Here is a 16,011-nt window from a genome sequence, read left to right as displayed (position 1 = left end):
ACTGACGTCACGTTTGGTTTGAACACATTGGCTAAATTACTAGTACAGATGACCTAAATGGGTTAAACATCCACATCTCTGCATATGTTATGCGTGGTGTTTCAGGAGGTAGGCAGCAGGAATCAACTGAGGGGAGGATAAAGAGACAACTTACTGAGAACAAAAGCATCTATCCATCTTGTAGTTATGAGGGGTTCATGTGCTTGAGGAGTAAAGAAACCTGTGTGTGTGTGTGCTGAAAAAGAGATGCTTTGTGTGTGGGTAGTGAGAAATCCAATCACCTGCCACACTAGACAGAACACCAACAGGCTGTATCACATTCAGTAATCACACCTCCCATTAACCATCTATCCACTACCAGAGGCAAACGGGCAGCTACTATGACAGATCTGTTTACATGTTAATAGAACCTGACATAGCCTTCAGGGGGGACCATTTGTAGACAGGCATCACTGTTTCGTTTCTCCATAATGGCTGGTTTTGATTGGTAATTGAGAAAATGCCAGAAGTCAATTGGCCATGCTCAGACTCCACCCACACATTAAACCAATTATGATTAAGACATCATATACCGTATAGACTGATAGTGATGAATGCAGCCCTTCAGGGTCAGTGTATCCTGTATAATCTGTCTCATAACATTGAAGGAGAATGAGACATAAGTTATATTGTGAATGAATGCCTTGCCGTATCGTATGCCCAGTGCTTTATATGGTGTCTATGTTATTGGAAGCTGGCAGGGCTCAAGAGGACACAGGGAATTACTAGATTGAAGCTGAAATACACTCCATCAGTATGGCTTTAAGCTTTGTCATCATATAGGACTGACTGGAGAATATTATCTAGAAGAATCACTGCTCATGTTCAACCAGCCTCCACAGGTCAGTAAGGAAAAAAGGAAAGTCTATATTCCTTCAATATAAAATGAAAATACTTCAATACTCAACTAGGGGAGTATACAGATGTACTATATACTGTAAGTATACAATATATGTGCATAATCTTTTACAATTATGTTAGTGTTAGATAAAAGAAAGGCAAGCTTTTGCTCTAAATTTAGGTGGGGAAAAACAGACTCTAGGAACAAAATTAAACTTCCAAAAACATTTATTGGATTGTTCTCCTTTTTACAAAAAACTAAACACTCTTCATGCCAGGGACATTAAACAATACGAACAACAATGTTCTCATATAACATAATCAACGAACAACGTCAGGAATAAAAAAAAAAGGGGACAAATCTTCTGCATCACATCTTCCTCTTCTGGGTGCTGATGTATAACACTAAGGAAGGAAATAGAAAAGAATTAGTACAGACAAGAAAGGTGAAAACTTAAAATGCCATGTAGATACAAAACCAGATAGTATGTGAGATATCGCGCTGACTTCCGTTAACTACTAAGAGGGTAAAGCGCAAGGCTAAACTTCTCTGCTGTTGTCACCACCCATGAAGATACTCAGATTTTTTGCGAGTGCAAGGTCTTGTATCGTGCTCATCTTGCAATATTTACGGTACATAAATTCCCAATCTGGCCCTCAAACCATCATGGTCACCTAATAATCCCCAGTTTACAATTGGCGCATTCATCCCCCTCCTTTCCCCTGTAACTATTCCCCAGGTCGTTGCTGCAAATGAGAACGTGTTCTCAGTCAACTTACCTGGTAAAATAATGGTAAAATAAAAATAAAAATAAAAACATCCTGCTGTCTGTGGCAACGTTATATAATCAGAAAGTCTCAGTTAATTACGAGTCATATCTACCGTGTTTACGTGCTAATCAGGAACTAGAAAATAGACATTTCCGACTTGTTAACCGGTTGAAGTTATACACATGCCGCGTTCAATCAGTTAGCAAGTCGGAAATTTCTGTTTCATAGTTCCGACTAGTATGTGAAATCGGCAATCATGAAAAATAAGTCAATACTAAAATTAATGGGAAGGAGTAATACACTATTCTCCATAGCTATTCAATATCATGTTGACTTCTACACAAGTGCCACCAAGTAGTTAGAAAAAGCAAGTGTCTGGTTCTGGGGTTCTTACCATTGTTTCCTCTCAGGAAGGCGTCACCATACTTGTTCTTCAGCTGGCCATTGACATACTCCTCTGTCTGCTCCACTGCAATGTTCATATAGCCATCCAGACAGGCTAGGACACCTATAGAAAAGGCACAAACTAATGTCAATGGCACAGACAGGCAGTCTCTGGGCAATGCATCTTTAAACATCAGATCAGGCATAGAAGTCAAATACATTCTGTGTGGAGTAAGGATAGCACCAATAGTACTGTAACACAAACAAACAAACTTTTACATTTACTATTACTCTTATTTACTTGACTCTTATTATCAACCCTGATGCCTAGTCACTTTACCGCCTTCATGTACATATCTACCTCAAATACCTCATACCTCTGCACATTGTTCTGGTACTCCCTGCATATAGTGTTATTCTTGAAGTACTTAATTCTGCATTGTTGGGAAGGGCTCCTAAGCAAGAGTTTCACAGTAAAGTCTACACCAATTGTATTTGGCGCATGTGACAAATAAAATTCAGTTCTTGGTTAACAGGCAGTCTAGAAATATCACATACTGGCCAACTAGGTGATGACTTCTAAAAGGTGCAGTGTTACCTCTGTAATCCACTCCAGAGTTGAGCTTGACCACAACTGGTCTCCCAATGATCTGCTTCAGAAAGTCACTGGGGGTCTGCTTTCTGAGACTCATGATTCTGTCTGGAAGAGGGACATAGAGGAACAATAACTATGTATAATTTTGTATGATTCAAAATGCATAGGAAACGTTGCATCAGATCTGTATCCTACTAACACGGAGAAGATGCTAAACAGCTGTATTAGCAGGATGCACATTATGAAAAATGCATACTTGCAATGTAGGAGGCTAACTAGCTTGCTAATGAACAGGTAGCTAGCTAGTTAGCATATCAGCAAAACACAGAAATGACTGCGCTAGCTGGGCTAATGTGGCTAACAGGCCTAGCTATTAGTTAGCCTGCTGAAAAGCCACATTGAATCAGTCTTTATAGACAAAAATGCATATGCTAGTAGCATAACATTTCACGGTACTGAAAATAAAATTACGTATCGAATCGTTACTTAGCTATGTTAGGCATCTACCGAACTAGCATTAGCTTGTTAGCAATCTAGCTACCCACCTGTACTTCACCGTTCGTAGCTAGAATAATTTCTGTTGTGTTTTGGCTGTGAGAACAGCAGCCAATCAGCTACTTTTACCGGGCTTTGGTGTACGGTATCCAATAAAGGACAAACATCTGTCTTCAAAACCGCGTGTTGGATTTCTCACTATTCTTGAGGGTATATTTAAAATATTTTTTGAAAACTCTCATAAAACAATTATATGAATAGGTGGATATTTTATTATATGTATGAGTGAGATAATGTGAAAGCTTTTATTAATTTGCATGCATTAAACAGTCTACTAGGTCTTCTGTCTAATCTGCATATCAGCAATAAATTATTTCGAAATACAGGCTTAAAGTTTTTTTACTGTCATTTGAACCACTTCATGGAGACAGCACTATTATGTAGATACATTATATATAGTCTAAATACCTGTATTTGCATTGCATTACCTTGTAATACTATTCCCCGTGATAATGACTGTCTGACATGCAGGGCATTATGCTTTCATTGCCACTTATAGCCACTTCATTAAAAATGCATGAGCATATTAGCTGCAACCACTAACCACTATTTGATTCATACACATCCATTTTATCTCACCATCACCAATAGAATAATGCTCATCATAGGATGGTGCAATACACTCAGAATTGCTCTATTGGAAGTGGAGGATTCCCATTCTGTTGATAATGTTTTCAGATCCCTGTGATTTTTTCCCTTTATAAGGTACATTATCACTCACCAAGATAAAGTATGTCATCTGATAACCCAGAGATGCTGGGGTGTGAGTCGTGACCCAAAAACCACACAGGTTTGGAGGTATATGAGAAATGAGTTTGGGAGAAGAAGAAGAAGGATGGGGGTATATGGTGGGGAAAGGAGGAGGAGGAGAGAGCGTTGGGCTGTGTGTGTGTGTGTGTGTGTGTGTGTGTGTGTGTGTGTGTGTGTGTGTGTGTGTGTGTGTGTTGGGAGAGGGGCAGAGGAGAGTGCATGGGCTGTGTGTGTGTATTGGGAGAGAGGCAGAGGAGAGAGCATGGGCGTGTGTGTGTGTGTGTGTGTGTGTGTGTGTGTGTGTGTGTGTGTGTGTGTGGTGTGTGTGTGTGTGTGTGTGTGTGTGTGTGTGTGTGTGTGTGTGTGTGTGTGTGTGTGTGTGTGTGTGTGTGTGCATTGGGAGAGAGGCAGAGGAGAGAGCATGGGCTGAGAGAGGAGAGAGCATGGGCTGTGTGTATGTGTATGTGTATTGGGAGAGAGGCAGAGGAGAGCGCATGGGCTGTGTGTGTGTGTGTGTGTGTGTGTGTGTGTGTGTGTGTGTGTGTGTGTGTGTGTGTGTGTGTGTGTGTGTGTGTGTGTGTGTGTGTGTGTGTGTGTGTGTGTGTGGGAGAGGGGCAGAGGAGAGTGCATGGGCTGTGTGTGTGTATTGGGAGAGAGGCAGAGGAGAGAGCATGGGCGGGGATGGGCGGGTGGTGTGTGTGTGTGGTGTGTGTGTGTGTGTGTGTGTGTGTGTGTGGTGTGTGTGTGGTGTGTGTGGTGTGTGTGTGTGTGTGTGTGTGTGTGTGATTGGGAGAGAGGCAGAGGAGAGAGCATGGGCTGAGAGAGGAGAGAGCATGGGCTGTGTGTATGTGTATGTGTATTGGGAGAGAGGCAGAGGAGAGCGCATGGGCTGTGTGTGTGTGTGTGTGTGTGTGTGTGTGTGTGTGTGTGTGTGTGTGTGTGTGTGTGTGTGTGTGTGTGTGTGTGTGTGTGCGTATTGGGAGCGAGGCAGAGGAGAGTGCATGGGCTGTGCGTGTGTATTGGGAGAGAGGCAGAGGAGAGAGCATGGGCTGTGTGTGTGTATTGGGAGAGAGGCAGAGGAGAGAGCATGGGCTGTGTGTGTGTGTGTGTGTGTGTGTGTGTGTGTGTGTGTGTGTGTGTGTGTGTGTGTGTGTGTGTGTGTGTGTGTATTGGGAGAGAGGCAGAGGAGAGAGCATGGGCTGAGAGAGGAGAGAGCATGGGCTGTGTGTATGTGTATGTGTATTGGGAGAGAGACAGAGGAGAGCGCATGGGCTGTGTGTGTGTGTGTGTGTGTGTGTGTGTGTGTGTGTGTGTGTGTGTGTGTGTGTGTGTGTGTGTGTGTGTGTGTGCGTGCGTGTGTGTATTGGGAGCGAGGCAGAGGAGAGAGCATGGGCTGTGTGTGTGTGTGTGTGTGTGTGTGTGTGTGTGTGTGTGTGTATTGGGAGAGAGGCAGAGGAGAGAGCATGGGCTGAGAGAGGAGAGAGCATGGGCTGTGTGTATGTGTATGTGTATTGGGAGAGAGACAGAGGAGAGCGCATGGGCTGTGTGTGTGTGTGTGTGTGTGTGTGTGTGTGTGTGTGTGTGTATTGGGAGAGAGGCAGAGGAGAGAGCATGGGCTGAGAGAGGAGAGAGCATGGGCTGTGTGTATGTGTATGTGTATTGGGAGAGAGACAGAGGAGAGCGCATGGGCTGTGTGTGTGTGTGTGTGTGTGTGTGTGTGTGTGTGTGTGTGTGTGTGTGTGTGTGTGTGTGTGTGTGTGTGTGTGCGTGCGTGTATTGGGAGCGAGGCAGAGGAGAGAGCATGGGCTGTGTGTGTTTGGAGGGAGGGAGGAAGAGAGAAGAATGAAGCAGTGAGAGGAGGAATCATAAAGTACATGTAGCTTGGTCTAGACAGGTTTCTTGTTAGCGGGGCATGGCTAGCCCTGCGGAGGCTAAAGGTTAATTTGGTATCTGCTGCTGTGTTAAACTAAGGTCAGTGCTACAAGTCCTTAAATCATAAACAAGAGTAGTTAAGAGTCTTGTATACACCTAGGCACAGGTTAATGAATATTCAATTAGCTGTTTTTTTCTCCCCCCTGTTGCCGTCTTCGGGAATCGGGCGCTAGTGTGTAAATAGGATTTTGCCAGGGAAAAATACATCTGATATACCTTTGGTAGGCACCAAAGTCAATAACGTTCTATGTCTTTGGACAAATTCTACATTCATTATAGAGATGTACAGTAGAGAGCACCTTTAATTTGAATTTAACCTGCCCAGGGACTGCGGTTGAAAATTAGCCGGCTGGCTAAAACCGGCACTTTTAAATGAAACGTTGATTAATGTGCACTGTCCCTGTAAAAATAAAATAAACTCAAATAAACTCAAACTCAAATTTAATTTATAGTTATGAATGTTATGTTATGGCTCCCGTGTGGCTCAGTTGGTAGAGCATGGTGCTTGCAACGCCAGGGTTGTGGGTTTGATTCCCACAGGGGACCAGTATGTAAATGTATGCATTCACTACTGTAAGTTGTTTTGGACGTAAAACTTAAAATGTACTGTTGTCTCCCTCATTGTATTGGCACACATTCTTAACTATAATGGCTTGGAGCCATGGATTCAGCTTGTTAAGTCATACTGAATTGAAATACATGGTCAACGGTAATATAAAAACACATGGGTCACGGCGTCTTCTCCATCATCATTGTATCTTGGTGGGGAATTTTATAATATCAACTCCGGTGTGAACCCAACCTGACCGTGTACCTGCCTTTGTGCGGAAAATCATACCCTTAGAATGACATGTCAGAGAGGTATCATCAGAAAAGGCATCCAAGCTTTATATATATTTTAGCTATGTATTCATTCCAACTCTGTGCAGAATTCATACAGAAGGGAATGCTATCTCCTGAAAGGAAGAAGCCAAGACAGATTCACATTCATTACAGTGACTTGCCGTAACCCAAGCTCCCTCCACACTGTGTATCAGAAGCTTAACCGATCACACTGACCATTACGGGGGGATATTGAAAGCTGAAAATGGCAACCTCTAATATAATAACTATGTGCTGTGGCCAGATGTGGCTTCTCTTTGCTCTGTCTGACCAGCCTAGTATCTATAACAACAGAGGTCGGCTCAAATGGACAGCCAGCGAGAGCAACAGTCGATTCTCAGACAAATCCCTCCCTCTCAACCTAGGGACCCCTAACCCCTAGAGGAAGGGCCGCGAAATGGAAAGATTATGGTGGTGAGAGATGCTGTTGTTGCTTAGGGGTTGGAGGGATGGAGAGAGAGAGAGGGGAGGTAGGGAGAGGTTGAAGGTGAGAGGAGGTGGGAAGAGGTGGGGGCGGCCCTCTAGTGTCCGCAGGCAGGATGGATGGAGGGCGGAGGAAAGGAGGGGGGTTGGGTGCAGAGCGTCTAGACTGAGTTGACCCTCCGAGGCCAGGTTTTCTCTCCAGGTCAGGCTGGATATGGAGGGGGATAATGGAAAACCTCGAGGGAGTTTTCAACTGAAAAACAGATTGCCTGCTGGCATGGTCTTGTTCTATCCCAATACTAATCCCTTACTGTATCGAGGTAATCGCTTGGAAGTGAAGGGCAACGGTCCCCCTTGATCAGAAAAGGACCATGGAAACCCCAGCTGCCACCTTCACTATATTCCCAGATACCTGGATGTCTTTAGTCTGGTGCTGGGATGGTGTGATGTTATGAAGGCCAGTTCCATTCACTGGTCGTGCTCTTATGATTTCATCCAAGGTTTGCCTGTCTCACCACACTAGGAGATATAACAATAACTGTCATCCACCAAGGCTACTGTGGTGGACAGGTCACTGCGTCAGTTCAGATGCAGCACTATTGATATAGAAATACATTGCCAAGTGTAAACAGGTGGATAAAAGATGAAAGTATTCCTAGAATGCATTTACAAGCCCCTGCCAGATATACAATACTAGATTACCTGCAGAAACACAATGTGCATAATATGCATACTTCAATGCTTTTGTAGTTTATTCCTCATTATTTCCAGTCCAATGACACATCCGACTGACTTCCTCTTAATGAGTCAGCGGTGAGCGTTGACGGTTGACAGCGGTGCGCTGGCCCCCAAGGCCCTCCGGTGAGCCGGGCACGGTGCGAGGCGGGGGAGGTGGAGTGTAGTCACTCCCTGTAATTTGGGAGGAACTCCACCGAGACATTCTGAGAGAGAAAGAGAGAGAGAGAGAGAGAGAGAAAGATGAAAGCCCCTTCTCTTTTTCCACAGCCACCAAGCTCCAACCGCCGACAGCCAACCGGCTGCCTGAAAGAGAGGCTAACAGAACCCAGCCTGCCTGGTTGGTATCCCCCAGGGGTTAGAGCTTGGACCGGCTCAAATCAGCCTAGCCCTGGAGGCATGTTCTCTCCCTCAGGAGCAGTGGGACCACAGACAGCCAGACAGTCAGTCAGTCTTCCCCCACCCTCCACCGCATAGCAGCCCAGAAGCAGGCCAGCCAACACGGGGCTGGATCCCTTGGGATCCCCCTCTTAGTGGGAGAGTGCTTGCTGGAGCTTTACTCCGAGTGTCTGATTCAGTCTGACGACCTCCCATGTTTCTTATTTTACTCTGGCTATGACGTTGATCTCTCCATTTGTGGCATCTTCTGAAGTGGTGGGAAGTAAATGAAAGCTGGTGCTGTAGTTCTGTACCAAATCAAGTGTTACTACAACACAAAGTCAATCACTATGATAAAGACTGATGGTGCTGCCTTATCTTTTAGTAATAATACTATGCTTCCAAGGACAATAATTGACACCAAGGGTTCCCCTATTTTACTTTTTTTTTTTAAATTAGGTAACAATCAAGCAACAATTATGTAATAATCCACAGTATATTTAAGATCTCATATAGAAAACGACAGTATGAGATTTACAGTATCAATCAATCAATCAATCAGATTAATTTATAAAACCCTATTTACATCAGCAGATGTCCCAAAGTACACAGAAAGCCAGCCTAAAACCACAAAAAGCAAGCAATGCAGATGTAGAAGCACAGTGGCTAGGGAAAACACCCTATCATCATTTGATCAGGTTGCCCATTTGACTAGAATGTGAGCTACCCGCATGACGCTAGTCGCCAGCCATGCAGCCGGGGTGTTGAAGACAGAGAGTGGTTGTGCTTTTGTCAGACCATCGCTAGACGGAGGGATGGTGAATGGATTGATGGTGCTTATACAAGGAGCCACTCCATCGGCAGGCCATAAATATGCATCGTGACATTTGGAACAAAGCCTTCTCGTCATGCTTTCATTATGAGCCCCTCTGCCTAGCTGCATCCCGTAACATATCGCCATACTGTCACACCTTGTGTTTCATTGCCTATCTCTCTGTTCATCACCCTGGCTGAGTTACCTCGAGATGTTGGCAGGTGATATGAAGATGGTTGAGTCGCCCAATGCTCTGTGAATGAACGGGCAATAGGGAGCAGCAATTTCGATATTGACAGAGAACAAATTATTTGTGAGGTTGTACACTGTGTTTTGTTTTCCTCTCAATGTGGTGACGACATGCGATGCAAACACGCTCGTTACTGATTATGAATTTACCTAAGAGTGGCATTTCGGGATCAAAAGAGGCTCTGTACATGTCAGAGTATGTATTTGCGGTTGGTTGACTGTATAGTTCATGGGATCAACACAGTGTAGTCAGATAGAGGAACCTGAGTTAACAGCTCCCTGCACCGACAGTATAGCATTTAGAACACTGGCTGGCCTTTTTCTCCAAACACCTCATTGCTTTAGAAAGGAATAAATATCCAAGACAGGCAGCCAGGAGCTGTTCCTTTCAAATCCCACACATCTCTCTCTCTTCCTTTTTCTCTCTCTCGCACTGTCTCGCCCCCTCTCTCTCTTTCTCTCTTTCTCCTCCCCTCTCTCTCATCCTCCTCTCTTTGTCTTTCTCATCCTCCTAGCTCTCCTCTTTCTCTCTCTCTCCCCTTCTCTTTCTCCATCTTATCTCTCTCCCACTCTCTTTTTCTTACTCTTTCTCTCTCTCTCTCTCTCTCTCTCTCTCTCTCTCTCTCTCTCTCTCTCTCTCTCTCTCTCTCGGTTGCCATTTGACCAGGAGTGCTTCTTGCCACAGAGGACCTGTGACTCAACAGACAGAGTACAGCAACATTCTCCACTCACCCTCATGAATATGCACGGAATTAAAACAGGAGCACTGACTATGTGGTACTGTGGAGGTTCCGGTTTGATTCTCAAGTCGCCATATCGACCAAAAAAAAGAAGAGAGATTGTAGGGAAATATCTCGACGGTGTGGGGGGAAATGTTTAACACTAATTTCTTTATCCCTTTCACAGGAGTACCATGTTACAAGAGAAGTCCTCGCGGCGGGCCAGCGGGCCCCGATAAATCTCAGCTGTCAGCTGGCAAGTGCCCAAGACACCGAGACGTTCTTTTCAGAACGTGCCAATCTCACAGAAGAGCTAGGACTCTAGAACACCGCCCCGAGTGCCAATGCTTCACCGTGATGGGGGGGATTCTAGCGTCCTAGCTCGATGGACTAGCAGACAAATGAATGCAGCCTTATCCCTTTATGTCGGCCATCACTGAGGTGGCGTTTCACACAAACCCCTCTGATGACCCAATCCTCCCGACCCGGAGGTTAACCTCCACCCGGCTCAGCCGGCGTGACACCGACAGAGTGCGTGCCACCCAGGGAGGAACCTGGGAGAAGAGACATACGACACAGTGTCAGCTTGTCTTCTGCTCAGGACCGCCGTGTGAGAATGGATTTGAAAATGAGACAGGATTTATGATGTTGTTCATCAGAATGAGAGTTAAGAATTCTTCTAGTCTTCACATAGATAAATGTCCAGGTGGCTGGAGCTGCTGAGTGGGAGAGAATATGGTGTTTGTGTGAAGATGCAACAGCCCTATCTCTAAATAGAATGCTTTGCCACACTTGGTTTTTGTTCACTCTATTTAAAGGTAGGGGGGGTGAGCGCACAACCACTTGTTTCTCAGAATGAGTCATGAATGGATCGGTCATTTGCCAAGCACACACACATACACTGAGTGTAAAAAACTTTAGGAACACCTGCTCTTTCTATGGCATAGACTGACCAGGTGAAAGCTATGATCCCTTATTTATGTCACTTGTTAAATCCACATCAATCGGTGTTAAAAAAAATAAACAATTGCGCCGGCTATTTTGCTTAATACAAGCAATTTTAAATGGTTTATACTTTTAATTTTGATACTTAATTACATTTGAGCAATACCATTTACATTTGATACTGAAGTATATTTAAAACCCAATACTGTTAGACTTTTACTCAAGTTGTAACGGCAGCCTTCCCTCTCTTCATGAGAAGAGGAGGTGTAGCAGGGATCGGACCAAGACGCAGCGTAGCTCGTGTTCAACATGTTTAATTAAACGAAACTGTGAACACTTACACAATACAAAATAACAAATGTGCCTTACCGATACAGTCCTAGTGTAACGGATGTGAAATGGCTAGCTAGTTAGCGGGTACGCGCTACTAACATTTCAATCGGTTACGTCACTTGCTCTGAGACCTGCAGTAGGGTTTCCCCTTGCTCTGCAAGAGCCGCGGCCTTTGTGGAGCGATGGGTACGATGCTTCGTGGGCGACCGTTGTTGATGTGTGCAGAGGGTCCCTGGTTCGCGCCCGTGTCGGGGTGAGGGGACGGTTTAAAGTTATACTGTTACACTAGCTGGTGCATAGAAAACACAAAGACAGGAAACAACCACCCACAAAATCCCAACACAAAACAAGCCACCTATATATGATTCTCAATCAGGGACAACGATTGACAGCTGCCTCTGATTGAGAACCATATTAGGCCGAACACAGAAACAGACAAACTAGACACACAACATAGCATGCCCACCCAGCTCACGTCCTGACCAACACTAAAACAAGCAAAACACATAAGAACTATGGTCAGGGCGTGACACAAGTAATACTTTACTGGGTGACTTTCACTTTTACTTGATTCATTTTGACAATTTTGACAACAGTATGACAATTCATTGCTTTTACCACCACTGCCTGTTCTGTACGAGCACGCAACCACACTTGTACAAGAATGCGCACACACACACACACACACACACACACAGTACTTGCATGAGCATATAATGCACACAAACGCACAAACAAACAAACACACACACACACACACACACACACACTATGCCTCAGGTCTTCCTTTTGAATGCAATATACCAGATGAATATCAAATTTATGTTGCAGTGTAGGTTTAATCAAATATAGCTAATGAAAAGACGCCGATTCCTCCTCGTCCATTTCACAACATTACTTTCCCATAATCCTTCACTTTGTCTTCCTCTGAAATGGCACCCTCTTCATTATATAGTGCACTGCTTTTGGTCAAAGGTAGTGCACCATATAGGGAACAGGGTGCCATTTTGGATACAACCTTTGCCTTTTACAGTGTAATTTACCTAGTCCTGACAGCCAGCCACCATACTGTCATTTTGACAAAGGCAGTCACCAACACTACCTATTTAAACGGTTCACGTTACCACATGACAATTGGCATGATCGTATAATAACGGATGTATGCCAATGCCAAGTAGAGCTGGCTGGTAATGGGGCTCTAGCTTGGCCGCTTTTAATATTTGAATGTGTTTTCATTACAACAGCATGGAGCAGATAGCCTTTCTGACGTCCAGGCAATTGTCTGCAAATGAATGAGATTACATGACAAGCAGTGAATGACAGAGAGAGCAGCTACCCAGGCAGCAAGCGGCTGCCAAGTGCCAACCCCCGGCAGTTATCTGATGGTAGCCTAGCAACAGATCCCTGACCTGGCTTTGACCTCCACCCGATAAGGTCAACACCTGAAGACAACGCCATTGGACGACTGGCTGGGGAGGGGGAGGAGCCTGGGAGGAGTGTAGGTGTGCTGAGACAAAGGAACCACAGAGAGAACAAGCACAGACTCCCTGTGAGTGAGAGTGATCACGCTCCTCACAGACAAAAACATGTTGGTGGCACATCTCGCCTGCACTACCAGTGTTTTGTTACCCGTGTGTGTGTTATTTATCTTTGCCAGTGGAAGGTTAACATGAATAGTACTAATAGTAAAATGTAAATATGAGTTAGAGCGCTTTCACACCACGATCCAGCTTATTAGCACTCATTTTCTTTCATGCATTGCTATTTATATTTCATTTACAGTCGCTGGTTACACTTAAATAATTTTAACGTTTCTAATTCACAGGTCTCCAGTTTCACACAGGTCACATGTTTTTCCTAAATATATTTTTATTCAGAAGAAGACAACATAGAAAAAACTTGAAATGCTGGCAATATTATGTATTTGTGAAAATAAATAGTGGGGGTCATAATAAGAGGAATGTTCTGGATAAGGAATTAATGGAGCGCAACCACACACACACACACACACACACACACACACACACACACACACACACACACACACACACACACACTCAGTCAGTCAGTCAGTTCAACAGCAGCGGCGCGGAAGTTAATCCAAATTGCGATAGTGGCAATATCCTATTAGGAGCATGGCAATAAAATCAAGCTGGGACTGGGAACACATTAGAGTTATCAGAACATGTTCAGCGCGCCCCATTTACACAATGGACTGGCAGTAATCAGGGGGCTCTCTTCCCCTGACATACAGTAGGTACACACACACACACTCACACACAACGAGACACATATCATACACTCAAACAACGGCATACAGATAAACACCAGTGTAGCACGTTGTATGACACACACACACTGCATCCAACATGATCAGTGTCACGTTATACAAAGATACAGTATATCATACAAGGATATACACACACAATGAATTGAACCTAAATTAAAATCATCCCACGGGTGTTACCGTAGTAGGCCATACAGTACAGTACAGTATACATGTTAAGTAACCTTCTAGGGATGACCCTTCAACTAGTCAGGACTGCCCCAGAGGCTAAAATAACTCTCTGAGTTGAAGGACCCACACTTGCCCCCCCCCCCCCCTTGGGGCCTTAGCAAGACCTCTCCCCCAGTTCATCAGGGGCAACCTAGACTCCTCCTCTCTGTGTGTGTGTCTGCAGTATGGTGACTGTCTCCCTACTACAGGGGAAGTGTTGAAGGTCATAGGGCAGGAAATAGGCCACCTGCCTCTGTCACACAATCGCAGAGAGAGAGAAAGTGTGCCTGTGTGTGTGTTTTGGAGTGAGCGAAGCTACAGTATTAGACTGAACCAAAGCACGGTGGGTGGGGTGTTATGTAAGGCTCTGTCCCAAATGGCACCCTATTCCCTATATAGAGCACTACTTTTGACCAGGGCCCATAGTGTTCTGGTCAAATGTAGTGCATTGTGTAAAGAAATGAGTTGCCATTTGGGATGTGTCCTAAGTCATGTCCTCTCTCCTGTCCTGTGATATTTGGTCAGGGGAGGACAAGGCGAGGCGACAACGGCCCCTCTCTACGCCCAAACGTCCCCACCGGGGGTGAGAGCTCGGAAGGCCAGAGGGCAAGAGAGGGAGCGAGGCCACCTGCTTCTGTCAAACTGTCAGGCCAGCTAGGGAAAGGTGTGTGTGTCTGTGTGTGTGTGTGTCCAGCGTCAGGCCAGGTGAAGGGAAGGGGGGGGGTGGCCAGGAGGGAGCAAGAGGGGAGGGCAGCAAGTGTATGTGTCTGTGTGTGTATGAAGGACAATGTGTGTGTGTGTGTGGTTTGACTATCCTTGTGGGGACCAGAAGTCCTCACAAGGATAGTAAAACAAGGAAAAAGTGGGATTTTTTTTAGGTTGAGGTGTTAGGTTTAGGGTTACAATTAGGGTTAGGGGTTAGGTTTAGGGTTTGGGGGTTAAGGTTAGGGAAAATAGGATTTTGAATGGGAATCAATTGTTTGGTGCCTACAAATATAGTAAAACAAACGTGTGTGTGAGTGGCGGGGGGGGGGGGGGGGTAGGGTTAGATGAGGTGTATGGAGTATTTGAGGTGTATGGAGTAGTTGGGGTGTAAGGTGTATGGAGTAGTTGAGGTGTATGGAGTAGTTGGGGTGTAAGTTGTATGGAGTAGTTGAGGTGTATGGAGTAGTTGGGGTGTATGGAGTAGTTGAGGTGTATGGAGTAGTTGGGGTGTGTGGAGTAGGTTGGGTATATGGAGTAGTTGGAGTGTATGGTGTAGTTGGGGTATATGGAGCAGTTGGGGTGTATGGAGCAGTTGGGGTGTATGAGTAGTTGGGGTGTATGAAGTAGTTGGGGTGTATGGAGTAGTTGGGGTGTATGTTGTATGGAGTAGTTGGGTGTATGGAGTAATTGGGGTGTATGAGTAGTTGGGGTGTATGGAGTAGTTGAGGTGTATGTAGTAGTAATTGGGGTGTATGGAGTAGTTGTATGTATGTTGAATGGAGTAGTTGGGTGTATGAAGTAATTCGGGTGTATGAGTAGTTGCGGTGTATGGAGTAGTTGCGGTGTATGGATTAGTAGTTGGGGTGAGCAGAAGGGGAGGGGTGTGTGAGCTACCAGCTCTCACAGTCTCACGTCAGAATTAGACAAAAATGTGGAAGTGTTCAAACAAATGTAAGTTTAGGCATTAACTCCAAATGGTTAAGATAAGGATTAAGGTTTGGGATAGGCTTAAAACAAAAATATCAAAAACAACTTTCTATTGCTGGATTTAAACTTGCCTTCCTTTGGATGCTTACGCCCATCCTCCATCCCTGTCCGCAACACCCTAGCAAAACCAAAACCTATGTGAAGGTAACAGTGCTCACTGTTGCCCCTAGTGGCCGGTTTCCATGGACGTCGAATACTGACTTGTAATCACGGGTGACCTGCCTGGTGTAAGGGGTGTGTGTCTGTATATATACCCGGAAAACCCTGGCACCAGCCACCTTTTGAGGATTTATCAGCCTGCGACAGTCGCGGCTGGACAGGGGACAGATGTTGCGGTTTACCCCAATGCTAGGCTACATCCAGCTAGTGTTAGCCTAGCGCTATAGCTAGCCTAGACCAGGTCACATGGGACAGTACGAATAGAGAGAGAGCAGAAAGTGGAGAAGCCAGGCTCATGCACCCTGAGACAGAAACTCCT

The 16,011-nt window shown here is 45.1% G+C and overlaps 1 protein-coding gene across 2 annotated transcripts; it reads right to left on the bottom strand.

Moving 5' to 3' along the window:
* Nucleotides 1–1,089: 1,089 nt before the first annotated feature.
* LOC129846949 (U6 snRNA-associated Sm-like protein LSm6) lies at nucleotides 1,090–3,263 on the bottom strand. 2 transcript variants are annotated; one of them, XM_055914766.1, is made up of 4 exons: nucleotides 3,175–3,263; nucleotides 2,633–2,734; nucleotides 2,045–2,158; nucleotides 1,090–1,284 (listed from the first exon to the last, which is right to left on the bottom strand). In XM_055914766.1, exons 2-4 carry the CDS (start codon nucleotides 2,724–2,726, stop codon nucleotides 1,250–1,252), a joined length of 243 nt encoding a protein of 80 aa, XP_055770741.1. In that variant the 5' UTR covers nucleotides 2,727–2,734; nucleotides 3,175–3,263; the 3' UTR covers nucleotides 1,090–1,249. The 2 variants fall into 2 exon arrangements, with proteins under 2 accessions (XP_055770741.1, XP_055770740.1); XM_055914765.1 differs by having other exon boundaries at nucleotides 2,633–2,730; nucleotides 3,175–3,251.
* Between the last annotated feature and the right edge of the window lie 12,748 nt (nucleotides 3,264–16,011).

The sequence above is a fragment of the Salvelinus fontinalis genome, unplaced genomic scaffold (genome assembly GCF_029448725.1).
Source record: "Salvelinus fontinalis isolate EN_2023a unplaced genomic scaffold, ASM2944872v1 scaffold_0666, whole genome shotgun sequence".
Taxonomy (NCBI): Eukaryota; Metazoa; Chordata; class Actinopteri; order Salmoniformes; family Salmonidae; genus Salvelinus; species Salvelinus fontinalis.
This window is presented reverse-complemented; position numbering and strand designations above follow the sequence as displayed.

Coding starts and splice junctions, on each gene's coding strand:
- LOC129846949 (XM_055914766.1), bottom strand. CDS start 2,726: ATGAGTCTCAGAAAGCAGACCCCCAGTGACTTTCTGAAGCAGATCATT. Junction 2,159..2,632: donor CTCTGGAGTGGATTACAGAG/GTAACACTGCAC, acceptor CCTTTTCTATAG/GTGTCCTAGCCTGTCTGGAT. Junction 1,285..2,044: donor CTTCCTGAGAGGAAACAATG/GTAAGAACCCCA, acceptor TTCCTTCCTTAG/TGTTATACATCAGCACCCAG.